This window comes from Mus pahari, chromosome 8 (assembly GCF_900095145.1).
Source record: "Mus pahari chromosome 8, PAHARI_EIJ_v1.1, whole genome shotgun sequence".
NCBI classification, from domain to species: Eukaryota; Metazoa; Chordata; class Mammalia; order Rodentia; family Muridae; genus Mus; species Mus pahari.
In genome coordinates this window covers 55,721,747-55,749,632 of record NC_034597.1, presented here as the reverse complement: position 1 = coordinate 55,749,632, position 27,886 = coordinate 55,721,747, and the positions used below count along the sequence as shown (strand labels likewise).

Here is a 27,886-nt window from a genome sequence, read left to right as displayed (position 1 = left end):
CAGTACTGAAAGCCCTGAGACGAATGTCGGCTGGGGCAGGTGCTGCTGATCAGACGTAACAGGCATGTTGATTTGCAGCGGCATTCCATCTGAAAGCAGTTAGCTCCTACAGAAATGAACCTCAGTCTAGAGCTGGAATACCAAAGGCAAGATCAGATGTGCTGACCTGCCCTCTCCAGGAGCTCCTGAGGGTTAAGACTGCCAGGAATAAAGACCAGGAACGAGGAGGAAAGCATACCAAGCAGATAGGCTGAGCTTTTTGTTGGTGGTGGTTAGGTTTGGTTGGTTTTTTGTTATTGTTTTTTTTTTTTTAATTTTTACTACAAAAATTGAAATCACCACAAGGTATCAGGATAGCACTCAACTTGCAGCTCGACATGGCAGAACCAAAGTGAACTGGCGGAAACTGGGGACACCTGGGGTTTTTAATGCAATGTTTCTGAAAACAGGAATATGGGCATACGCTTTCATCACAGGAAAACAAATGCAGATGTCTGTACGGCCAATGAGCTCCCTCACTCATGGGACTGAAACTGTCCCCACGTTTGACTTTCCACAGGAACTTCTCTTGATGTGATGTCTTATCTGCCCTTGTCTTTTACACAATGAGCCCCTACAGCTAAGGCTTGGTCTCTAAGTATGTCCAACTTAAATGAGCACTCCCTCTCTCTCTGGGTGTAGGCTAGGAAGTATATGAATAGAGTAATACTCTCTATTCAATCTTTTTTTTTTTCTCAGCCAGTTTCAATGTCCCAAAGTTGAATTAACAGAACAGGGGAGGTGCCCTGAACTGAACTCAACACTCTGGGGAAGATAGGGTTTCTCTGTGTAGCCCTGGCTGCCCTAGAAATCATGGAGATCTACCTGCTTCTGCCTCCCTTGCTGGGATCAAAGGCGTGCATCACCACACCCAGATGACCCTCTTTCTTTTTTAAGTACTCATATTTTGAAGCCGCATGCTGCTTCCAGGTGAAGTCTGATTCGAGGGTGGCATCAAGCTGTTCCTGGGGTAGGGGTCGGGGTGGGGCAGCGTGCCGTGCATGACCGAGCCACACTGGGCGGCTGGACACTGTGGAGCAGGTGGACAGGGAAGCACCACTTTCCTTACTGCTTTCATGCTTCGTATTTTCCATTCAATCTTAACATATGTTGCTATTTTAAAAATAGCCATGTTATCTCAGACACACTTTTTTTCAGTGACAAATTTCCATTCTTCCTCTTTTTAAAGATAGGATAGCTCGACATAGCTCTGGCTGCCCTAAAACTCACTCTGTAGACCAGGCTGGCCTCAAGCTCTGAGATCCACCAGCCTCTGCCTCCCAAATCCTGGGATAAGGCTGTATGCCACCACTGCCAGGCATATTTTACACTGTGACAGCCAATCTCCTGGAGATGTAATCACTGTCTGTCATCTCAGAAATGGCCACAAAGAGCCAAAAAACTTCCATCTCAACCTCTGATGAGAAGCACATGACCTCGAGAAGGAGGTTGTGAAGCCAAGCACAAATGAGCAAGAGCGAGACCGTTAGTGAGTTAAGAGCTGCCCCTTCCCCTCCCACTGCTCATGTCTCAGAGCACTACAGGCCTCCTCCTCCTCCTGCAGACGGTTGCAGAAAGCAGCTCTGCTCTCAGCAGCACCAGCTTCCCCCTTCCTATGGCTGTGTGCTAACTTACTCCTTTTGACAACCTCAATTGTAGAATACTTGCTGAGCAAAAAGCTTGACCTAGGATGAGTTTATAACCAAGAGCTGACCTAGGCTCACTTCTTCACAGATCTTTTAGTCATATCCTTTATACTACAGACTCTTGCTGATTTTGTCACCAAATCCTGTCAGGATTCTGAACCACTAGCAGCACTGGCCCACTAGGGGGCATCTGCAGATTCAGTCAAGGACTGCAGCATAAAGAGGAAGGAGGGAGCAGGTGCCAGAGAGCATGAGACACTCCGTATTATTCACCCAGGAAACACCACAGCGCTGTAAATCTGGTGCTCCCTGACACTCTTTCTTACAGTCTCGTTCTCCCAGAATGTCCCTCAACCCCCTAGCACCTATCATCTGAACTCACAGCTTCTCTGTACACAGGGACACCTGGCGCCTGCTGTGTCACGCAACGGATCATACACTAGAGGCTTCTGCTCATACTCACGTATCTCTAGCTACTAGACAGCAGGAACCTGGCACTTTCATCTCTACCCTGGTACCTGACATAGGTTTTCGATGTAACACTCACAGTTTGCCATGAACAACATGTACAGGAAGACCAGACAGAAAGGGCTGGAAACTGTTTGGCTTGAATGACACATGCAAAGGCACTATGTAACCAGAGAGGTACAGAGAAGCTGGGCCAGGTGAAAATGAAATGGCTAAGGGACAGGACCATAGAGAGGCAGAACTGGAGAGCTCGGGTAATAGAAAACTCACACGGGCAGGACAGGTGAGCAGCTTACTCAGCCTTACAGTGAGTGGCAGAGAAAAGAGGTGACTGGTCCAAGCCCCCAGAGAAAGTACTGGAAGTGCTCAGCGAGTCTCTCCAGAAGTATGTCAAAACACAATCCCTAAGATACTCAACACTAAAAGACTTCTTTGAAGACAGGCATTTATAAGTTGCTGAAAATGAGTTTATTGTATAACTACAATCTCACTGATGGTCTGTCCCACCTGGGCTCCTTCCAAATGAGGTCTTTGGCTTACCATGCAGACCAGCCTGTTCTCCTGGGCTTCCTTTTCAGAGGTGACCTCTGTAGGGTCGTCTCCTCCTGCAATCCTCTCCCCAATGGCCCCACTGAGTCGCATCACCTCCACATGCAGCCGGCCGGCCACCTAAAGAAGGAAGCAAAGCAAATGCTGGATTCTGGGTTGAGTTCTTTCTGCCTGCCAGGACGTGTCTTCCCTGATAAAGCCAGAGGGTAAACCATGTGTGAGGCACTAAAGGGTGAGTTTCTAACAGCTGCTTTGCAATCTGAGTAAAACAGGAAAGTCCTCCTTACAGCCCAGGGGAAATCCATGGTGCCCATAAGACAAATACTTATCCCTAGTTAGGATTGGTTAAAAAACAAAGGTATTAACAAGTGTCCTGTCAGGACTCCTCACTATCCCCTGAGCTGTCTGCCAACTGAGGCAGTGATAGCCAACCTCTCCCTTCTGGTTGATGATCGGCACAGCATACTGTAACTTCACGTCATAAAACAGGGTCTCCAGGAAGACATTGGCCACACCGATGAGACTATGATTTTCCTGCTCATCATAAAATGGGTCAGCACGCTTGAAGTAGGATCGGATAACCTAAAAGAGATTCCAAACATACAAACTCAAAAAAGAGAAAGAAAAAAGAATCATCTGACCAACAACTTTTACCGTTATATCCTGATTTTTTTTTTTTTTTTTTTTTTTTTGAGACTGGGTCTCACTGCATGGCCTTAGTTAATCTGGAAATCACTATACAAACCACAGCTGCCTTGAATTCACAGAGATTCTCCTGCCTCAGGGACTGAAAAGAAGCAGCTGAGAGCACTAACCTCTTCACTGATCTTTTAGGCAACAAGATCCTACCTAGTTGCTAAATGCACTAAGTCAAAGGGGAGGAATACTGAAGAAAATTTGAAATTTAGGCAAAAATATTATCTAACCATTAAAAAGCCATTTCTATTGAGTATAATCTATAAATAAATAAATAGATAGATAGATAGATAGATGGATGGATGGATGGATGGATGGATGGAAAAGCTAAGAAAGAAAGCAACTCCAAGTGGAAACAGGCCCAACAGGATTGAAAACACTTGTATATGTAGCAGGCTATAGTAGTGTTGCACCATGATCTCACCCAGGAGGCTGAGGAAGGAAGAGCCTGAGTTCAAAAGCAAGCTGAGCTATACAGAGACCTTGTCCCAAAAGAAACTTGTAGAGGAAAACAACAAACTACATGGGCTGTATTTCTGTTTTAAGCACGTACAACTACATGGCTGATCGGAACAAGGAAACGTGGCAGCAGAGGAGCAGCACCAGGACAGAGCTGGTCACTTACTCTGGGATCACAATGCCTTCAGAGACCTTCCTAGCAGTGCAAACACCAGGGTGCACTGATGAGTGTGAACCCATAGACTGCAGTGTGCTGAGAAGGCTTGTCCCTACCTCAGAGAGAACCCCAGAGCAACCTGAGACAGACGCACTCTCTGACAGATGGAAAGGGGAAATTCTGCTAGAATCCAAAGAGAAGAAAAGATACAAAAAAAAAAAAAACACACACACACACACACACACACATGACCAACTATTAAACTACTTACTTAGCTCAGGAACTTAAGGATTAACAGAAATTTTACTTTAAAACTATAACAACAATCTTGAGAAAGCATGCAGTGTCCCAGAGCTGGGCAGAAGGTGTGGCTCCTTCTCAGACTACCAGAAAAGTGTTTCCTCAGCTGCTTACCGGGCTGTCTTCTTCACACTCCTTCCACTCCTGGTAGAGGTCTCTCATATCCAAAAGCCTGTTTTCCAGCTTTTCCAAAGACCAGATCTGCTTTCCTTTCCCCTTTCGTCTCACCTGGATGGCAGGTTCACTGAGGAGAGAGCCTCGCTGCAAACAGGAGATGTCAACAAGGCAAAGTTAGCTGAGATAGTTATAAAACGTTGTCCTTTTTCTTTCTTTTGAAACAGGATCTCATGTAGCCCAGGCTAGCCTCAATCTCCTGATCTTCTTCCTCTCTTTTTGCTGCCTCTATTTCCTAAAATATGGAATTACAGGCATGTATCATCACTCCAAACTAACAAACTTTTTCAAAAGTGTGAGGTCTTTTTTTACTATATATTCCCCCAGACCCCCGTGTGTTTGCTTGCACACACCATAGGACAGAGGTCATCTTGCAGGAGCTGGCTGGCATTCTCCTTCCGACATGTGGATCAAACTCAGATAGTCAAGCTCAGTGGTAGGCACCTTTTACCCAATGAACCATCCTGCCCCAAACATCCCCAAACTGATGATGTTTCTTTGTTTGTTTGTTTGTTTAAATGAATAGAATCTTAATGCTAAGAAAGTAAACTCTGGGTTGGAGAGAGTGGCACAGCGGTTAAGAGCACACTGGCTGCTCTTCCAGAGGTTCTAGGTTCACTTCCCAGCAACCACATGGCAGCTTACAAGCTGATGACTTTTTCTGGTCTGCAGGCATACACACAAACAAAGAACCTGAATACATAAGAAAAGAAATCTTAAAAAAAAAAAAAAAAAAAAAAAAAAGGGGGCTGTAGAGATGGCTCAGCAGGTTAAGAGCACTGACTGTTCTTCCAAAGGTCCTGGGTTCAAATCCCAGCAACCACATGGTGGCTCACAACCATCTGTAATGAGATCTGACGCCCTCTTCTGGTGCTTCTGAAGGCAGCTACAGTGTACTTATGTATAATTATAAATAAATCTTTGGGCCAGAGCAAGCAGGGATTAAGCGAGCAGAGGTCCTAAAAATTCAATTCCCAACAACCACATGAAGGTTCACAACCATCTGTACAGCTACAATGTACTCACATACATAAAATAAATAAATCTTAAAAAAAAAAAAAGGTAAACTTTTAAGAGTAGCCGCATGGAATAAATTATCTAGGGTGCCCCAGTCACTCATTTGAGGGCAAAACACGTCCTAAGTTTCCTAGTCTAAACAACTAAAAGGGCAGACAATCAGGCAGAGCCAGTACAACACTGCATATATACTTAGTGCCACTGCAGCACTCTTTCTAGACCAGTGATGTTTCCAGTGGGGTAGAAATACTTATAACACTTCACTCAGGAGGCTGAGGCAGGAGGATGTGGGGAGTTCAAGGCCAGCCTAAACTATTATAAATTATAATTCAAAAATCCAAGAAGCAGTGGTAGCACATACCTATACTCCCAGATCTTAGAAGTCTGAGGCAGGAGGATTGCCTTGAATTTGAGGCCTTGTCTCAAATAACAACAAAAAGCAGGTATGAAGATGGATTGGCCCAAAAGGAGCAAGGAGTGCATGCCTAGCAGCTAACAGACATAAGCATGTACACACAGAGACAGATACAACTCAGAAAATAGAAGGAACTAGCTTCCCACTAATCCCATCATGAGGGTCGAGCCCAGTACAGCCTCTGGGATGGCATCCCTGCTGTGTAGAGGATGGACACCTCACCTTCCTATTGGCATCCAGACTGGAGGCTGGAATCTGGAGGGTAACTTTATACTCGGTTCTTTTATCCAACTCTTCTGCGATGTAACTAGCTTCCCGAACCAGCAGGTTGGCCTTTACAATCTGCTCCCTCAGCCTCATCAAGCTGTTATTCAATGTTGCTTCTCTTTAAGATAAAATAAAAACAGGACTGGTAGAGGCAGGTAGCAATAACACACAAAACAGCATATGGGAGGCCATGGTCACATTCACCACTCTCTTCTGCATACAGGAACAGGGTAGTGACACCGCCCCATGCACACACTGGTCTCTGGACCATGTCACAAGCACAGCATTCCTTGCACAGCATATGAAACAAAGCATCCTGACCAAGTCAAGGTCCTGGCAGTAGGACTGCAGACTCGACATGCCCGTCAGTTTCCAGCACACAGGGATGATGCTTGTACGCAGGTCAGAGTAACATGAGGTTAGTGCTGCACTCTCCAACCATGGGCGGTGGCATTTAGTGCCATGCTAATTAGGCCATAAGAGATCAAGCTGGTACGCCGCATCATATCAGCATCATGCTGTACCTACCTCACCTCACCAGTCCAGATATCAACTTTCTTTCCTCCTTTAAAAAGAAAAATCTACCAACCTTCAGAATCTAAAGCATGATACAGTACTAAAATAGTCTTTATTCAAAGCCAAAGGTCACATGGACTGAAAATGGGCAGTATCTAACATGGTCTTTTGTTGGTGACGGTTTTCTTGAGACAGGTTCTCTCTACGTAGCCCTGGCTGACCTGGAACTTTCCCTGAGACCAGGGTGGTCTTGAACTTGCAGAGATCTGCCTGCCTCAGTCTTCTGAGTGTTAGGATTAGGGGTGTGCATCACAAATGCAGATAACATGGGCAGTTTTAAAGAAACCTGAATGTACCAGCAATTCCCATCTTTCCAAAAATGAAAAGTAAGAGCTAGATTGCAGTGTGGTGGTAGAGTGCCTGCCTAGCATGCTCTAAGCCATGAGTTCAATCCTTGGTGATGTTAAAGAGACACAGAGAGAAGGGAAAAGACAGAGAGAAGCAGCACATAAGCAGAGACCTGCAATCACAGTGCTCAGAGTGCTGAGGCAGGAGGATTCTATGTTCCAGGTATATCTAGGCTACAGAGTGATTTCAAAGCCAACTTATACATGTGTATAAGACTGTTGCAGGGGACTGGAGAGATGGCTCAGTGGTTAAGAGCACAGCCTGTTCTTCCAGAGGTCCTGAGTTCAATTCCCAGGAACCACATGGTGGCTCACAACCATCTGCAATCAGATCTGATGACCTCTTCTGGTGTGTCTGAAGACAGCAACAGTGTACTCATATAAATAAAATAGAAAAATAAATCTTAAAAAAAAAAAGACTGTTGCAAAATAACAAAAAAGAAAAAGAAAAGGGAAAACGTGAGAGGGAGTAAAAGAGAAGGGAGAGGTGGGAAAGAAGCAAGGGGGAGGAGGAAGGGAGGGAGACCGGCGAGTGTTCCCGGCGCTAACACCGAGAACCTCCCAGGTAGGGGAACAAGAGCTACCCAAATCAGGCTGTCCTGCATACTTACCTCTCCTCAGCCCACTGTTTCAAGCGCTGCTGGGCGCTGGGTGAGTGGAAGGAGAGCCGGTCCACACCGCGGCAGTTCTGCCTCTCAGGAGACAGCCTCCTTCGGAGCTGTTCTAGTTCGTGTTCATACATGAGCCTCTGGCGCTCAAGAGCAGACCGCTTCTCCTCCTCATGCTGCTGTTCTAGGCTGCTCAGTATGGACTGCATTGGGTCTGAACATGTGTGAAGAAAAAGAAGCCTAATGAGTGGGAAAGAATGATATACTTCAGATAACCATCATTCGAACTGCCATAACCCAATACCACCTGAGACAATCTGGCTTTCTTACTGCCAGTGACTTGTGTTACACACTTTAGATAGACGTCACACTGTCTGCAGAAAAAAAAGACAGGGCTAAAATATGTTCTGCATGAAACTTAGGTTGTGGCAATTGCTCTAGAAATATAAGAAGAAGCCAATGGCAGCCACTCTTGAAACCTAGGAAATCCCACTCATGAGGACAAGTTTGCAGCGATTTGTCCATCACAGCAGAGAAAGTGAATGTTCTGCAAATACAATCGATTATAGACAAGAGTACAGAGTTCAGAGGTCATCCAGAGAAAGCATCATCAGAAACACACTCAGCCCCTCCTGTAAGCACAGCCTGTGCTCACCATTGCTGCCCAGAGCCTTCATGGTCACCTCCATCTGTGCATATTCAAAGTTGAAGTTGATCTCGCTGGACACCTCACTGGAGGAGTCACCGTCGGCATCCAGCTGCTCAGAACTGCTGTCGTTTTTCAGGGATGCCTCACGGTCCTCGTCCTCTCGCTCTTTCTTTTTCTTTTTTGGTAGATTGAGTCTTGGAGTGAAATAAGAGACATTACTTTTAAATTAACAGGGATACTTACTGATTCTATTCCTTACATACTGACATCTGCTCGAGGCGGCACAGCTTCATATTCTAGTAGTAGACATAAGACATCCACATGTGTACATGTGGTTACAGCAGAGTGAACACAGCTTTTGCAAGCTGGGTGATACAGAAAAGCACCTCAGAATGGAGAACAAGTTTCCAGAGATTTTAGAAGTAAAACACCACAGTGTACATAAAGGCCATACAGCACCATCTGAGGGGCTTCAAGACCAGCTAGCAACACTTTAGTGTGAAAAGCAAAATGCAGGAAAGAATTCCCCATAAGCTTGCACCCAGCTAACCTTTCCTCTAAAGTCAAACAGCAAGTCCATTCAGGTAAGGATCCGCGACAGTTATGAGAAAAGTCCATTTGACAGCTAAAGCACATTGGCCAAGGACAAAGAGAAGAGACGAGGTTTTGAATTCTACAACGGCCAGTCTGCCTTACCAACACAACAGCAGCCACGTTTGGGAATCAGTGTTGTGGTCACAGATGAGACCCTTCCTTTGCAGCCTCTCTTGTAGCTACTGCACAGAGTCCACCCAAGGGGACTATGAGGAAGGCTATTAGTGCCCTGACAAGAGGACGATAAGGCTGATGCTACATCCTTTGCAGCCCTTTTGTCCCTGTGAGCTGAATGGCTCTTTCACAGCTGCAGGGGCACAGCTAAGCCATGGGGGAAATGCCAAGAAAATGGTAGACCACAGCCATGGCCTTTCTGGGGGGGCACAGCTCACTCTAGCAGCCACCATTCCAGGACTTCTCATTCTGTCTCAGAATATATGACCTGCTTAAAGCCATCAGTGTCTGGTGTGCTGAAACTCAAAGCTGAAAGCAACCACCAGCCTCTTTCTGGGAGAAGGAAACTACATCCAGCTTTTCACTACTGCTTTTCAGACAGAAGGAAAAACAGCAGTGTGTACAGACAGACAGCTGATGACAGAGAGAGCAAACCCATTAGAAAAAACATTAAGTCATTCTGATGCCAGATTTTTTTGGGGGGTGGGGGTGGGTGGGTAGGGGATCTTACACTGGGAAGGAAAACAAAGAAAAGTACAAAAGCTTAGTACTTTTGATGAGGAGATGACATTCTAAGCCCCCAGGGTTCACATATATATGAATAAACATATAAGCTATGCATGCAACATAATCATACAAACATGAACACATATGATAAGGTATCATTTTATGATGTTCACACTTAAAATGACTTTTCTGTTTCAGAACATGACCTTCAATGGCTCCCATGTTTCAGGGATGTGAGCTATGTCATACCTGAAGAAATGGTTGTTTCCCCAGAGTATCCTGTCCCCATGGTGCAGCTGGATGGGGCTGGAGACAGAAGACCCATTGACAAATGTTCTGTGGGGGAAAGAAGACACCATGAATAGGATTACCACACTCTCTGCTTCCACTGCCCTCATTTTCCTCAAAGAAAACCTGCCTTTGGTAAATTTAAATATTTGTAGTTACATCTTTACTCACCTCAAATACTGATGACATTAAGCATTACTATTCCAGTCTTAAAAGTTCTACATATTCACTGATGACACTGTCAGAAATCAATCTGTTTCTCAAAACTCTGACCACCTTGGACAGTAAGGAGAAATAAATATGGAGCCAAGATAGTGATAAAAGTGAAAGACAGAGTAATGAACAAAGCACAGCCAACCCAGGTGGATAAAGAGTCAGCCAAGTGGCCAGGTTCTAGAAACAGTGGCAGAGACCAGGGACGCAACATGAGACCTCCAGGGAATTCTGCCCAAGGAATTCTGCCATCTTCAATCCTCCCAGCCACGCTGTTTAGTTCGATAGCACACTCCCACAGTAGACATGGTGGGTAGAACACTAGCATGGAAGGAATTTGGAAGCACAGGAAACAAGCAGCAAACTACGCCTGTGCATATTCTCAGGATACCAGCCCCACGCCTCGGTCCTGCCAAGTGACTCACAGGCTGACAAGTGGGCCGTCAAGTACAAATTCTTTAACCTGACATGGAAGGCCTGCCCTTTCTTTCACAAGGAGGTCCTCTGCTTCTCCTCCTTCTCTCTTCCAGTGAAACTCAGCTCCTCTGAAACTAGATTTCTTTTTCTGTACACGAAACATGATCAACCCTTCCTCCACAGGGGAAGTGTTTATTGTTTCATGGAGACAAAATTCCACCCTCTCCAGCCTCTAGAGTCTTCTTCACAATCCTAGTCTACTCTGGATTCCACTTCCTCTGCAGAGCCTGCTGAACTCGGTGTCTGAGTTTCTTTAAGCTCTGTAAAGCTATAAACCTTGTTCGGTTTGTTGAGACAGGCTCTCACTATATAAGCCTTGAGCTCATGATCCTTTTGCCTTAGCCTCCCCAGTACTAGGCACCACAGCTGACTAAGTTACACTCTTACCTGGCTTTATGCCGCCATGATTTCCTATGTATTTCCAGCCACACAAATTCTTATTTCCATTCAAACCTTGCTCCCCGTGTGAATTCTTAAACACTAAAACTGACCCTTTTGCTTCTATTGGTATAGCCATTCAAAGCACAAGCTCAAATATAGAGTTGTGATGTGCTAAACTTAGCACACCTAAGGCTTTATGGTACCATTCTCCAAATACAATGAGTTAAAAAAGAAACACAGGAGGCAGAGCTGACATTCATATAGACTATGCCAATTACGAGTCTGACTGCTGTCCTGTCTAAAACTCATATAGACCACGCTGATCAGCAGCCTGTCCCCTGTGCTGACACTCATAAACCTTGAGCTACCCTGCTGAAACTGCACACACAGTCTCATCAGAGAGAAATGTTCCACTGGACTGTCCTAGGACTAAGCAGTAATGCACTGTACAAACCCTGAGTAAACCCTGACCCCTAAGCATAGAACACCTTTACTATCACAGCTGATAAGATGAGAAGTTTCCAGGAAACTTTAAACCACTGCTTTATGGCAAAGATGCCCTGACACACACAAAACAGCACTTCAGTCTTCCTGGTGAGCAGTGAACAGAGGGAGCCTATTGCCACGGAGAACAACTGGCAGCGTTTATTGCCAGCGACAAAAGTGCATCTTTAATAAGAACTTCAAGTTCTGGAAAACTATTGTCCATATCCTCCACCCAAAGACCACTGGGAAGTTATCCTAAGCTGAACTCCTTAGATTCATCATTCAGACTTGGGGGCAGTATATGGAATAACTGCATGTGACAATGATGGGGTGTCAGGATGTACTGAGTAGAACTGGGTTTTGACTGTATGAGAGAGGGTTAGGGAATCACTTCCATCATTAAAAGTGTAGCTAACAGGGAACTCCCAAGAGTCAAATGGGACGTAACAAGTTAAAAGAATGGCAGAGCAGAAGAGAAGTCTAGTGACTTCCTACCCAAACCAAAGGTGAGTCTACCAGCAGGGCAGGAAATGGAAGCAGCCTAGACAAGTTTCACATAAAGATACAGTGAAGGAGCTGGAGTGGCTAAGAACCAGAATACCTGAATACCTGAGTTCGATTCCCAGTACCCACATCAGGTGGCTTATACTCCTTGTAGTCACAACCACCTATAACTCCAGCTTGACAGAATCTGACACCTCTGGCCTCCTTAACCATCTGCACCCATATGCATAGCCCCATATACATACACAGAATACATACATATATACATACACATAATTAAAAAGTAAATAAATATTTTTTAAAAATAACAACATGGAAGTGGGCAGTGGGAATGATAGATGCTAAGATTAAATAGAAAGGGCGTGGCACGTGACAGGGTGACTTTAGAAGGCTGAAGATAAAAGCAGGCCAATGTCCCTCAGTCCCCCTACAGCTCATGTATTCACACTAACTTAAGCATGTTACCTGGTGCTCTTCTGAGGAGTCAGCACAACCTGGCCCTCGGGCGTGATGTCTATGATGCCGTGCTCAGGGAGGATGCCCATCCCGCAGAGCTGGATGTCCTGAGAATTGGCCGACCCTATCAGTGTGTGCTCCTAAGAAAGAAGCAGAGTTCACTTTGAATACTGCTAACACCCACTTCACTCAGCAGCCTCAGCCACACACTCTGAAAGCAAATGGACAGTGGCCCCCAAAGTTCATTACATGAGCTCCAATTCCTTAAAAGGAGCAATATCCCTCCAGTAGCTGTCTTACTTAAGCTCAAGATAAAAGTTTACATTCATGTCTGTTTACACTTGCTATTTGTTACCATCTTGATTCTAAATATTAAATATCACTCTCAGAGTTTAAGCTATGTATCAATAATATATCAAAATATGGTCTGAAAATTACAGTTTCAGAGCTGGCCCTTGTAGGTGGAGAAAGAAGGATCAGGAGTTTGAGAACTGCCTCTGAGCAAGCTATGGCGACCTGAGACTCTTTCAGGAGACAAAAAAAGGAAGAAAAAAACCAGAATAAAACTACTTGGTCTCAATCAAAATGAGACACTACAAAGGTTAAAAAGTATTTAAAGAAAGCATATGGGGACCGCAAGATGACTCGGCAGGGAAGGGCACCTGTGCCAACCCTGACAACCTGAGTCCATCCCCAGACCCAGCATGGCAGAAAGAGAACTGACTTCCACGAGTTTTCTGCTGGCCTCCACACGTGAGCCTCATTTCAGAGTCTTTTTTTTTTCCTTAAGATATTTTTTTCTTTAATTTTCAAGGATATGTATGTTTTGCGTGCATGTATGTCTGTGGACCATGGGCAGACAGAGCCTATGCAGTCCACAGGATGACTTCAGATCCTGAGGGACTGGAGTTGCAGACAGTGGTTGAGTTAGCACGTGAGTGCTTGGAATTAAACCCAGGTCCTCTGGAAGAGCAACCAGTGATCTTAAGCACTGAATCATCTCTCCAATCCCTCTATCTCAGCTTTTAGTGTCATATCTTCAGAACTGTAGTCACCATCAGGTTGTCCCAGATCAATTCCTACCCTGACAATGAAAGGGGCTTCTTGCCCACTGTTCAGCTAGAGCCCACTGCTCTCCCCTAGACAAGCTGGAAAACCCTGTCTGCCCTCCTTCTCCCAACCCCACCCACACTGAAAACATTAGAAAGGAATGGTTCCAAAACATCTGATCATCCCTGGGTACAGTTCCAATTCATCATGGCTTACAAAACGAAGGTCTATAAAACCTCCTTGCCTTAGCCAGGGTTCAAGATTTCCCTAGCCCTGTTCTTTGGGACAGATGAACCTTCCCTGGGAACAGCACCTAATAAACCTGAATTTATCTGCTTTTAATCTGGTCTGATCTGGTCTATATTTATGTCACTCAGAGGAGAGAAAATACCTAATACCCACTATCACAAATATCATAGAATCTGTACAAGGCAGGGATATCCTGATTTCTACCTGCTCTGTGCCCTCGTGACTTTTAAGAACCAGTCGTTACTGAGTTTCTGTTTTGCAAATGCTATTTTCCTCTTTGTTTGAACTGTAACCTATCCAAGACTCTTATAGATGGTACAACCAACAAAAGATACATTCTGCAGTGGTACCTGTAAACAGAGTGAATTACAAGTCACCAGGAACAGAAGACACCAACTCAGACAAAGGTATAATCCAAGTTTTAGAAAAAGAAATTCATTTTTCAACAAATATTCTGAGCACCAAATATCAGAAAGGCACTGATCCCTAGAGACACAAACTGTAGAGTTCCAGGTAGAGTTTATATTTTAAAGGACAAACTCAGTCTCTCACTTGAGTCTATAGTGATTTGGAAGGTACACTAGGATCCCAGACACTATCTTCAAAAGGCTCAACTATGTGAACTCCTTAACTCTCAGTGTTTAAGTCAACAGTGTGTGCTGTAAGCAACAACAGAAAACAGATTTCTCAAAGACTATCTCCTAAGTATGCACAGGCCTATAATCCCATCCCTCAGAGGCTGAGTCAGGAAGCTAGTTAATTCAAGTTCAGCCTGAGACCCATTTCAGAAACATGCTCCTCCCCCCACCCTACCCCACCCCCACCCCCACACAAAAGGTTATCTAATGAATACCTAAAGCTGCATTAAAATGATACAAGGTAAGCAAAATAGGGTGATTTAGTGAAGGACTGTGTTTCTATCTGTGTAAGGATTCCAAAAGCTTGCAGTATGAGATATAGCAGAATATAGATGGAGGGGCATGTTGTAGAGGAGAAACTCCTATAGCCTGAACACAGGAAGGATATCAGAGATGATGTGGGGAGAGTCACCTAGAGGTAAGGTCATCACATCTCAAGTGGCATCCACATAAACTGACTTAAAGTGCAGCCTCCAGATTCTCACAGCCCACATTGTGGCATTTTCTAAGAAGAGATCGTTCTTGGACTAAGCTCACCCTTCTGAATGTGCCGTGTCATGAGTATGATCTTGCCATTGGGTGAGCCTGGCACTGCTTCAGACTGAGCCCAAATGGGGCTAACCATTCTGGAAGAGAACCAGCTCCTCCATCCACACAAGGGGCCAGCAATGTTCTGACTTCTCCAAAAGTCTCTTTCCAAACAGCTACTGATAAAATTATTAAAACTCAACTTTTTACTTATAGAACAGACATCAACCAGGTTGCTCTTTTTGTGGGTTATTTTATTTTGGTTTTCTGTTCATCCTATAATTTGCACTGTATCATCTCTTAAATAGAACTAATTCCAGACTCTGGGAACCTAGGTCAGTGTGCCTCAGTCCCATTCTACTGTGCATATTCCTGAAGTCCACAGTGCCTGCTGCCTCTGTTCTAACTTCAGATGCTGGACTAGGAAAGAGAGAGAACATTCTTGTCTTGCAAACATGAGGACTTGGGTTTGACTCTAGAACCCACTTGCAAATTCCAGGTATGCTTGCTACCTGGGGCTCACCTGCTGGGCAACCCTGACTAATTGGTGAATGTCAGACCAAAGAGAGACATGATCTCAAAGGAGGGGAGGTCTTTTATGAGCATCACACCCAAGGCTGATCCCTAATCATCACATGCATGCCCACACCACACACATCTGTTGTGTACATATGCAAACACACAGTATACAGTAAATATAAAAAAAGGCTGTCATTACTGTTCAAAAGTGTCATGTGAACTGCAAAGACATATTATTTTTAATGTTTTAGTTATTTTATGTGTATGGGTACTTTGTTTGCAAGTATGTCTATGAGTCACTTGCATGCCTGGTACCCTTGGAAGCCAGAAGAGGGTACTGGATGCCTAGAACTGGAGTTGCAGACAGTTGGATTTATTTGGTTTGGTTTGATATAGGGTCTCTCACTATGTAGCTCTGACTATCCTGGAACAGGCTGGCCTTGAACTAGAGATCCTCCTGTCTCTGCTGATATTAAAGGCCTGCACCACCACTTCTGGCTGTGGTTACAGACAGTTGTAAGTCACCATATGGGTGCTATGAATCAAACCCAGGATCTTCTAGAAGAGTAGCAGTGCTCTTTAACAACTGAACCTTTTCTACAACCCAATATACTACTTTTATAGGCAAAAATAGCATGTGTGGGAGAAGCAGAATAGGGAATTCATTAGAACTGTGCAGTGTTTCTGTCTATAAAATTTGCCTATATATTCAATCTTCACATGAACCCAGGAAGCTGGCCAGAGGCAACCTCCACCAGTGTGTAAAAAACCAGAAAGGTCTTGACTCTGAACTAGATCTACATACATTTGTGTTTGTGTAAAGACATTGTTTAACTCACAGCATTGCCAAACATCATATAATACACTCAGTAAAAAGGGGGACTTGTCAAAATGATGCTAAGCAATTATCCCAGTATTTCCTCAATGAAAAGCAGGAAGCGAGCTGTGTTGCTTGGTTGGTGTTTGTTTATCAGTTGTCAACTTGAAGCAAACTAGAGCTCTCTGGGAAGAGGAAACCTCTTAACTGTCAAATACCTCCATCAAATTCCTGGGGTAAGTCTATGGGGCGTGTTCTTGGCTGACGGTTGATGTGGAAAGGCCTGGTTCTTCAGTCTTCTGGGGTTTTCGGGTTTCAATGTGTACTATGTTTGGCTTTCTGTTTCATACTCTGATCCTCCCAGTGTCTAGGTGATCTGCTCTCCTTTTTGTTTTTCTAATAGGTTGATATTTTAACTGTTAAATTTTTCCTAAAAGATATTGGAAACACCAATCTCCTATCAAATGTTGCTAGGTCAGAACTTTAACTATTTCCACTTATGTTTAAGAAAGTACTTCCTAAGCTGGGCGGTGGTGGTGCACGCCTTTGATCCCAGCACTTGGGAGGCAGAGGCAGGCGAATTTCGGAGTTCAAGGCCAGCCTGGTCTACAAAGTGAGTTCCAGGACAGCCAGGGCTATAACAGAGAAACCCTGTCTCGAAAAAACAAAAAAAAAAAAAAACAAAACAAACAAAAAAAAAAAAAGTACTTCCTATAAATTATGTTAAATAATGGTGGGTACATTATTTAACTTACTAGAAATAATATCAGAATATTCTTTTTATATAAATAGTTCAATGACATCATTCAAAGACAGACAACAATAACTGATTTCCAAAACCCAAGACTGCCCTTCACTCCAATTGATGAACTAAAAGCAATTAGTAAGGACCACAGTTCTCCACATCTCACAGAGTGCTCCAGCTCTGTAAAAGCAAGACATTCACCTTTAAGTAGTACACCAGGAGTTCATTCAGAGCTGGGTCAGCATTCAAGTTAACCAGGAAGCACTTATCATCCCCAACCTTGATTCCAGAAGTCTGAAGAGATATGCCAAGGCTCTCAAGCTGCTTCTGCCGCTCCTGCAAACACACCAGAGAAGTGGTGATTCCTGCACAGAGGCAGCAAGACACAGAGGATCTGACAGCCTCAGAAGACCATCATATCTTTATCCTTCAATGTTACCTACAAATAAAGTATTCTTGAGAAACGTAAAGATAATCACATTTTTCTCTTCTTTCTAAAATGTATAAAACAGCTCCAGTTTGCCAGAGTGAATGAAGGTCACCTCTATAAAGCTCACAAGGCTTTTCAAGCTGCCCTGGTCTTCTCCTTCACATCTTATCAAACTCACATTCCTTCCTGTGCCACATGAATTACACAGAGTTTAATGCCTCCTCTCAGGTCACGGCCATCAGAGTCACTGGCCAGCTCCACAACAGTGTACATTTAAAACATAAAAATAAGTTTAAAAGTTAAAAATTAGGGCTTGGCAAAAATGGACATCTGTATCCAACCCCTCCCCCACAAGATCAGGGTCCATCAAGGAAGAAGAGACAGAAAGACTGTAAGAGCCAGGACTTGGGAAGGAGAGAGGAGAAACAGTGCCCTTGTCATGGCAGGGCCACTGTAGTCCTGAATTCACTGGAGCTATGGTTGACTCCATACAAGATCAAGTCAGTCAACATTCCAGAATGGAGGCTCTAGGGGCTCAGGAATCCCTCTACCCTAAATTACTGATGGCTGCTGAGGGAAGGAAAGTCATGTCCCAGTGAATGATCACACATCTACTAGTATGTGAACAACAGAGTTAGGGGGAAGAAGTGGGAAATGCCTGTGATCAAAATACATCGTATGCATGTATAAATTCTTAATGAAAATACATAGCTCAGTAGTGGGGTGCTCGCTTAGCATGCATGGGGTCTCAAGTTCAATGTCCACCACCACCTGAATCCCATAGCCAATCGCCCCAAACACAAACCTGCGCAATCTCCTCAGTTTTCCTCAGTTTTTCCTCCCAGGTCACAGTCATTTCCTGGATGAGTTTCTCGGATTCTTCCAGACGATCTTTCAGCTCTGGAGATTTCATTGCCTAAAAACAAAATGTCACTTCATGGCATAACTGCTCAGTGCCAGGAAAGAACAATCAGCTGGATGTGAAAGAGCATAGGCTGTCACCAGCCACTGAGCCCTCCACCACTCCAGCAAGTTTCAGTCCCCATGGTCCACAGAGCCTACCGAAGCAACTAGGGCACATTCAGAAAGACAACTTTCCTCCAACCTACTGTGAGGATTCCTCTACATTTAAGAAACTATACGTTCCAAGCTATTTTTAGAGAACTAATGATTTTCATTTCAATAGGTTGTACACCTAGATTCAAAAGCATGCTACATCTCAATCTCTGTCTAATGTTGATTTCAAGAATTTACTCACAGCTATGTAAGTTAGATGTGAACATGTTGCAAACTGGACAGTGTTAATAACACTTGGTCTTAAGACAGAAAAACGGGGCTGGTGAGATGGCTCAGCGGGTAAGAGCACCCAACTGCTCTTCTGAAGGTCCTGAGTTCAAATCCCAGCAACCACATGGTGGCTCACAACCATCCCTAATGAGATCTGATGCCCTCTTCTGGTGCATCTAAAGACAGCTACAGTGTACTTACATATAATAAATAAATAAATAAATAAATAAATAAATAAATAAATAAATAAATCTTAAAAAAAAAAGTTGAAAGAAAGAAGGATTTATTTAAAAAAAAAAAAAAAAAAAGACAGAGAAACAACCAGATGGTGACATAAATAAAGGAAATACAGAAACCTAAGCCCCAAGATTCTTAAAGAATTGTGAAATCAGGATAAAATTCAGTAGGGAAAAAAAAAAAACCAAACATGATTACAGTAACTGTTGTGACCATGTATCAAAGCTTCTTGCCTTCCTACCATAACAAGAGTAATGGGACAGGAAAGGACTATGGTGCCAGCTCCACAGACAGGTCCCTGGGACAGAAACACTAAGCACAGCTCAAGCCCTGAGTATGATATTTCATGCTTACACTGTGATCTTCAAACCTTGCTCCAGAACCTAAGCATCTCCTGCCACAGAAGGAACACTGCACGGCTCTGGCGACTTCTCTACTTCTGTCCTGAGAGTTTACATTGCTGCTCTACAAACATAACACACCCAAAACAGGAAGGGGTGAGTTTTTAAAGGGGAGGATGTCTTCTGTTCTGACTCAGGCTAACAAACGAGGGGGAGAAATCCAGTTCTCTTCCCTATCAGTTTCTGCACAAAATTAAATCACATTTCCCTACTATTTCTCTTTCTTCCTTCACATTCTAGTCTGTCAGTGGTCTCGACAAAAATGGAAAGACAAACTTTTCCTACTCCCTTTATTCTCTCCTATCCAATCCGTTTCAACAGCCAAAAAGAAAAAAAAGTTCCTACAGAGAACCCCTCAAGAAAAGAACAGCATGGGGGAAGAAACCTCACACAGCAGCTTGCCAAGATGGGCTCGGTGGCAGTGCCTGTCCAGCTGTGCCTCATACCTCTGCCTTGGTCAGCTGCTCCCGGAGCTTCTCCACCTCTTCCCGCAGATCTCGGATAATCCGAGCATTAGGATCCTCATTCACCACAGCATGGTTGACGATGTGCTTTGCTCGATCTGCGTACCTCAGGGTTGAAAGGGTTTCGTCATAGTTATCAGCAGCTGGGCTCACAGTGGCCACCATGGCGGTCTTGCTATTACCTCCCAGACTGTCCTACCAGGAAGAAAACAGTGAGGAGTCTTTTAAGTTGGAAGAAGACATCACATAAGAAAGCTAAAATCTGAAAGAATAAAACAATCCAAGACCAAACACATTTAAGACAAAATAGGGGTTCACATGCAGACCCCCATGAGGCTCAACCCTGAATTGTCTCTTCTCTGCCAATTACTTTTTTCTTTTTTTGGAGGGGGCTGGGGGTGGTGGCAACAGCAGGGTTAGAGACAGGGTTTCTCTATGTAGTCCTGGCTGTCCAGGAACTCTGTCTATAGACCTTGTTGACCTCAATCTCAAAGATCTGCCAGCCTCTGCTTCTGGAGCACTGGAACTAAAAGCACCTCTATGCCCAGCTCTAACTACTTTTCTTAATAAACAAAAAGAGGACTGGAGAGATGGCTTAGTGGTTAAGAGGACCGAATGCTCTTCTGAAGGTACTGAGTTCAAATCCCAGCAACCACATGGTGGCTCACAACCATCCTTAATGAGATCTGATGCCCTCTTCTGGTGCATCTGAAGACAGCTACAGTGTACTTACATATAATAATAAATAAATCTTTAAAAAACAAACAAACAAACAAAAAGAACCCCAAACAACCATAAATCCTTTCATTCTTTTTCAAGAAATAACAAAACCCAACAAATTACATTCTATTTTTTAAGTAAAAATTAATCGAAAGATAGTATATTCCATTTAATAAGCAATGTAATACCATTCTGAGCAGTTTTGCTCACAATGAAAAGACTTCAATGACTAGCCAACCTCAGAGGAACTGGACATGCACGGTGTCAGCTCCTTTGGGGAATTTGGTAGTGCTAGGGATGGAACCCAGGGTTCCTGCGCTCAGCATGTAGGGAGGCAAGTACTATGCCACTGAGCCACACTCCCAGCCCCAAGGAGACTCACCTACACTCTCCTCCGCAGTGTTGCCTGTCTTCCTGGTACAAACAAGTTCTTGGGAACCTTGTGAGGCTTTGAAATGTAAGGGATGTTTAGAGCCCTCCACACCAGATGCTGAGTTCCAGAAGCTCCATTTTCTTCCCTCTGCTAGCATTCTAGAAACTAACACATGCTCTACACAATGGCTCCCAAAGCTCATTCAAAGTACTAAAGAAGCTAATCATCTGCAGGTCCAGTAACTGTTTCCAACAGTCAGGAAAACGAATGCTAATCAGAACATCAAAAATAATGTGACTCTGCAGAACATTTACGGAGCACATGTGCTCTAGGTTACATATATCTCAGGACTGAAAAGAAAAAGGGAAACACTTTGCTGGTCCAGCATGGTCTTGGTGGGGACAAAATGACATAATTCGTGCCCCTTTGACAGGACCAGCAGATGTGGGCCTCCAGGAGTGTCAATGGCTGCTGTGGGCATAAGGCTTGTTTATATAATAATGTACATATTTTACATTCTTCCTTCAAGGAATTCCACCACACACACACACTTAATGTTAATGACTCCATGATAATCAGAGACAGAATCTAGGATGTGAAGGTGTGGCTAATGTCTCAGCAAAATGGTGTACACTGGGACCTTCAGGACAGCCCTTAAGATTGTGGAAAAGAACTCTAAAAACATGAGTTTGAAAATATGCAATATTTCTCAAGTATGCAGATTTCTCAAGTATGCAATATGAATTTTGTGAGGGGCTTCATAAATCTAAAGAGACAAAGGCAGCTAGACTATGAACCCGTTTGTTAAAAAAGATACAAAGGCAGGTAGATTCCTGAGTTCAAGGGTATCAAATCCAGGTTCTGGTTTGGTAGAAATGGTAATTTCAGCACAGGGTCCCACCCAGCTAGTTTATTGGCTGTGTTTAACAGAGGCAGACAGATCTCTAAATTCTTTTGCAATGTAAAAAAAGAACATATGTGCTTGCTGTCTCCTAAGAATTAAGGGGCTGGGGTCACGGGATGGTGATTCATAGGATAATTAAAAGGAAGCCAGGAGTAAATGACTGGGTTGATATGTAAAATAAAAGACTGGGTTTATGATCTACAGGAGATAAGCTAACAGAAATTTTTTAGAATAGCAAGAGAGAACTGTTTGGAGAAATGTCTCCAGCAGAACAGAGAGAATATGAGAGAGAGAGAGAGAGAGAGAGAGAGAGAGAGAGAGAGATCGAGAGAGAGAGAGAGAGAGCTGTCTGGAGATCTCCAGAGAAAGCAGATCAGAGAGAAAGCAGATCAGAGGGGAAGAAAACACAACAGGAAGCAAGCAAGCTGAGAAGCCACAGAGCAGAGGCAGCAGCTCCAGCTCCGACCCACGATTTGACTTGCAGCAGTTTGTTCTCACCTCTCTCAAACACCCCTCTCAAAACCCTCTCCAAGCTGAGGCTGGTCCTTGGCTAACCTCAAAAATTTTAAATTACCAAATCAACTCCCACTCCACTGACCATGCAAAAGATGTTGAAGGTCACCCCATTTCAGCAGAGACTCTCAGCCATCCCAGCCTCCTGAGTCCTAACTAGTGCTGGCTCTTCCCTTGGATGGTCATCATTTATAGACTGGTCTCTAACTGGCAAAACAGCAAAGGTGACAGAGGTGATGGCATGTCATTTCTGATATTGAATTAAAAGCAGGTGATGCTCTCTGTTTAGGGCACTCCTTGCTCTCAGGAGGTGCAAGGTGGTCCTACGAAGAGACTCACAGGAGTGGAAATGGAAGCAGGTCCTTGAGTTCTGCGTATCATCATGGAAGTGAACAATACTCTCACATCTGATTCAGGCCTCTAGATGATTACAGCCTTGGCTTATACTTAAACTACAGCTCATAGGGCCCTGGCTCCAAGCACTTAAAACTGCCTGTGGAGTAAGGTGTTACATGTCAGTAGATAACTGCAGACATTTCTATACCATGCAACATTTGGGAGCATTATAAAAAAACTGAACTACATAAAATAGTCAGGCCTGGGGTATGGCTCAGTGGGGAAAGCACGTGCCATACAAGCATTAGGATCAGAGCAGATTTCCAGCATTCGTGTAAAAGCCAAGTGGACAGCAGCCCACCTATAATCCCAGAGCATGGGACACAAAGACAGGGCTCCCTGAAGAAAGACAGGTAGACACGCTAAATCACTAAGTTCTGGGTTCAGGTGAAAGACCCTGTCCCAGTGTATAAAGTGGAGAACAATATAGGAAAAAACCAATACCAACTAAAGTGCATACACACCCATATACACATGTTCCCAATTACACACATGTGCACATACACTACATACACACACATAAAAAATATTCAGAGCTGAGAGAATGCTTAATCACAAAAGTACTTGCTTTGCAAATGCAGGAACTTAAATTCAGTGCTTCAAATACATGTAAAAAGCTAAACATGACAGTATGTACCTACAATCCCATGGAGAAAGGCAGATTCCCAGAACTTGTGGGCAAAGGCTCACCTACTAGTTGAGCTCCAAGCTAGTGAGAGACTGTCTCAAAAACAGTGAAGAGCTTACAGAGATTGCTCAGCAGTTCAGAGTACTTACTGCTCTCACAGAGGACCTGAGTTCAGTCCTCAGTACCCAAAAGGTGGTTTACAACACCAGTTTCAGGTGGTTTTGATGCCCTTTGCCAGCTACTACATGCTCGTGGTGCATATACACTCACACAAGCCAACATTATATACATACAAATAAAACTTCTAAAATTATGTTTTTAAAGGTGTACAGAGCCTTTGGAACAACACCTAAGGTTGTCCTCTGGATTCCATATGCACACACTCATGTACATAGACCCACATACATGAACATATAAAGATTCAATATCCCCTTTCAGAAATTCGACCTCAAGGAACAACAATTTAAAATTCAGAGATATTTACTACATAACAAGAAAGCTGACTTAGATTTGGCCGATTTCACCTTTAGAAAACTCTTAATTTTAAAAATATAGTTTTTTGAAGCCGGGCGTGGTGGCGCACGCCTTTAATCCCAGCACTTGGGAGGCAGAGGCAGGCAGATTTCTGAGTTTGAGGCCAGCCTGGTCTACAGAGTGAGTTCCAGGACAGCCAGGGCTACACAGAGAAACCCTGTCTCAGGAAAAATATATATATATATATAGTTTTTCCAATTTTAATACATATAAATATTTGAGAGAATTTTGTAGTTTTATACATTTCTCTGCTTTTTGTGAATTCAACTATTAGTAGCCCCACTCTATTAGAGAGGAAAGCAGGGTTGTTCTAAAAAAACAAAACACAAAAACAAGCAAACAAACCCATCAACAACATGCCTAAGAATCTAGACCTAGCAAACTGGGTACTACTCCATCCCAGGGTTTTCCACCTTCACTTCAAACACACCTCCCTTCCCACACAGACACCCACTTTCACTTCAAACACACCTCCCTTCCCACAACAGACACCCACAACAAGCACATCAGGCAACCACAACTTCAGGCCTGAAGGCTGAGTCAGATCACCTGACACCACTTCAAATTATTCTGTCCTGACATTAGAAACAAAATAATTCACAAGGTATCAATAGCTCAATACATCAAAAATAATATATATGTATGCTTACTCCTCCATTACTGAAATTTTCATTTTTCAAAAGAAAAAAGAGAGAGATATAAGTATACTAAAGAAAATATGCTAGCTCTTATGTATAGAAAGGCAAGAAATGTAACCAGTCTGGACTTTGAGAAGTACAGCCAGGACTGCTTGATTCTCTTTTCACTCCTAGACACTAATTTTACATTGTCAGTGCTCCAGTTTGTCATGAGGAGCCCCATGCACATTCAGACAGGATAGGAAAGTCTCAAGGTCTGCGGTTCCACCTACCAGCGATGCCACAGTCTACCCATGGGCACAAAAAACAAGAATGACAAACAGGACTTGTAACCATAACCAACAGGGGTGAAAGCAAGCTGCCACTGCATGAGTAGGCAGAGAAAAGGAAACTGGGCACACCCCATGCCTGATTTACCAAATGACCATGGAGCAGCAATATGCTCACATTGTCTTGAACAAAAAGGAAAATGCAACAAAAGAATGGGCAGGCATCCAAGAGAAAGTTTACAGTTTCTTGTTTACTCCTTAATTAAGCACATCAGACAAGCTTTGTTTCAAATGTGGTGATGCAAATTAAATGGACACTGGAAAGAAATTTCATTTTAGAAGTCCGAATTTTTCTTTTTCAAGCTGAAAGAACTCTGAAGTCATCTAATCGAATTACTTCATTGTGCTGCTAGGAAATTGAGACCCAGAAAGGCTGAGAGACTTACCCATCGAAGGTCAGCGTGCTAAAGCAGACCAGAGCTGGGATTGCTTGCTCTTCCCCCTTGTGGGGTTTGCCATCTAATAGGACAGGCAATGCTTTGTAAGAGCTAAACCCAGAGTCTAGAAGCACGAAGAGCAGAAGGAACCTAGAAGACAAGACACTCCAGACTGGCAAGCATAGGAGAGAGGAGCAGGAAGTGACAAGTAAGAATAAAGCTCTAACGCACAACAGCCATCTTCACTCGCCTAGAGCCTACAAAGCCAGAGAGCACAGATAACGGCTAGGATGAGAGGTCAGCTGGGAAGGGCCTTTGAAGCCATTCATTAAAGAACCTGGCCTTGATTCTAAGGGCTTAGAGGACAATTACTAAAAAGACTTAAAGTTCTAGTGAATTTAGAAACAGAAGAGTGGGTTGGACAAAGAAAGTCCAAGGGAAACGGTTGTCAGTTCAGTGAGAGATCCACATGACATCCACTAGAGAACTGACATTAATAATAAAAGTGGGGGCTGGAGAGATGGCTCGGAGGTTAAGAGCACTGACTGCTCTTCCAGAGGTCTTGAGTTCAATTCCCAGCAACTACATGGTGACTCACAATCTATATAGTGAGGTCTAGCACCCTCTTCTGTCATGCAAGCATATATGCAGGCAGAACACTGTGTACATAATACATAAATAAAAAAGTTAAAAAAGTTAAAAAAGTTAAAAGTGGGCCAGGCAGTGGTGGTGCAAGCCTTTTAATCCTAGCACTCAGGAGGCAAAGGCAGGCAGATCACTGTGAGTTCAAAGTCAGCCTGGTCTACACAATGAGTTCCAAGACAGCAAAACTATACACACTCAAAACTACCCTGTCTCAAAAACAAAAACTAAGAAACAAAGAATAAAAGTGGGGTCAGAAAGTCAGTTCACAAAGTAGGAGCTGGGCACTCATAGCCACACTTGTAGTTAGGAGACCCACATTCAGACAGTGATAAACATCAAGTGAGCTTCACTCCCAAGCACCTACACAAAAAGCCTGGTGTGGTGGCAGAGGACTGTAATGTCAGCTGTGGGGAGTTAAACAGGCAGATCTCTGGAGCACACTGGCCACTCAGCCTAGCCTAACTTCCTAACCCGGGATCCCAGTGAGAGGCCCTGGCTCAAAAGTCAAGGAAGATGACACCAAGCATGACCTCTGGTATCCCCATATACACATTCATCTCTTTAAAGGTGATCCATTTTATGAGCTCAATGGAAGTCCTGCTGGGGGTGTGCTAATCTTACACCAACACTGAAAGACAATCAGCAGCTGTGGGGTGGGAATAGACTAGGAGTTAAAGAAGAATTCATGCAAGCCGGGTGTGGTGGCGCACACCTTTGATCCCAGCACTCGGGAGGCAGAGGCAGGCGGATTTCTGATGTTCGAGGCCAGCCTGGTCTACAAAGTGAGTTCCAGGACAGCCAGAGCTATANAGAGAAACCCTGTCTCGAAAAACCAAAAAAAAAAAAAAAAGAAGAATTCATGCACTGGAGGGGCAAACATTACTGCTCTGGAGAAAGTTTTTAGATCCCCCTACTTAGGCTCTTGGTGCAAACATCAAATATGATATAAAACAGATAATACAAGTCTTTAAGGAAAAAAACTAATAACAGAAACTGAACAAACATGCTTTATTTTTAATCTGAATCATCACAAAGAAGCTGCAATTACATCTTTAGTTCATTCTTCGCATATTACGAACACCTTCCTTTACTTTCAATCAAAAACAGGCTAAGTCAAATGGAGGGCCTCAATGAATCTTTACTAAGAGCACAGTCCACATAAACCAGCCACTCATGAACATGGCTACCTGATCCCTGATTCATCAACAGGGGTCACAGACTCAGCTTTATGGACAGTAACTGAACCAACAAGAGGAGATTGCCTGCTGTTTTAACTAAAGTCACAGTGACTATGTAGACTCTGATTTTAAATCAGGCACATCAAGGGAATAGTATATGCATGACTTGAAATGCCTCTCTGGAAGTCCGAGGGAGAAGAATATTATCAGATTTTCTTCCTGAAGACTTTGAGGCCAGCCTGAGCTACAGAGTGAGTTCAGGGCAGCCAGGGCTACACAGAGAAACCCTGTTGGGAGTGCAGGGAGAAAAATCCTGAGTGTGTATAGTCAGGAGAAAGTACTTCCCTTTGAAAGTACTTCAAAGGTTGATCTCTAAACACAGTGATTCAGTCAATGGTGGCAGCCAACATTTACTAAGCTCCCTGGGGCCCCTGCTTCACTATAGTAAGAGATAGTAAGTACAGTACATTTTTACCAATGAGAAAATGAGCCATCACTAAGCTACACCAGACACAAAAAGTTATTTCCTTGTTTCTAATTGTATGTGTCACTCTATCACTTTCAGCAGGTGAGTTCAGACCCTTTAGGAGCCAGAAGAAGGTGCCAGATCCCTTGGAGCTGGGGTTATAGGCAACTGTGAGCTAAGCTGTATGGATTCTGGGCCATTGTACTCAGGCCCTCTAGAAGAACAGAGCTCTTCTTAACCACGTACCACCTCTCCAGTACCTGCTTCTCTGTTTCCAGTGAATCATGGAGAGTATTAGAAAGGAAAAAGCTTTTGTTCCACTCTGACACCTTTACAAAGTTGTCACCTATTACAAGCTCTAATCCCCAGTCTG

At 43.7% G+C, this 27,886-nt stretch overlaps 1 protein-coding gene and 1 non-coding gene across 3 annotated transcripts in view; both read right to left on the bottom strand.

The window, feature by feature from the left end:
• Window positions 1-27,886, bottom strand: part of Kif13b (kinesin family member 13B) — a 161,374-nt gene that overhangs the window by 55,286 nt on the left and 78,202 nt on the right. For both annotated transcript variants that reach the window (XM_021203304.2, XM_029541336.1), the window contains exons 11-21: window positions 19,795-20,007; window positions 18,229-18,339; window positions 17,195-17,329; window positions 12,457-12,587; window positions 9,892-9,978; window positions 8,374-8,561; window positions 7,722-7,932; window positions 6,143-6,305; window positions 4,429-4,575; window positions 3,135-3,284; window positions 2,694-2,822 (exon numbers count right to left, since the gene is read on the bottom strand). In XM_021203304.2, coding sequence (XP_021058963.1) covers window positions 2,694-2,822; window positions 3,135-3,284; window positions 4,429-4,575; window positions 6,143-6,305; window positions 7,722-7,932; window positions 8,374-8,561; window positions 9,892-9,978; window positions 12,457-12,587; window positions 17,195-17,329; window positions 18,229-18,339; window positions 19,795-20,007 — 1,665 coding nt within the window. The remainder of the gene's footprint in view (window positions 1-2,693; window positions 2,823-3,134; window positions 3,285-4,428; window positions 4,576-6,142; window positions 6,306-7,721; window positions 7,933-8,373; window positions 8,562-9,891; window positions 9,979-12,456; window positions 12,588-17,194; window positions 17,330-18,228; window positions 18,340-19,794; window positions 20,008-27,886) is intronic.
• LOC115064581 lies at window positions 674-810 on the bottom strand. The gene has a single exon (XR_003844419.1). It is a non-coding gene; the product is annotated as a small nucleolar RNA SNORA36 family (small nucleolar RNA).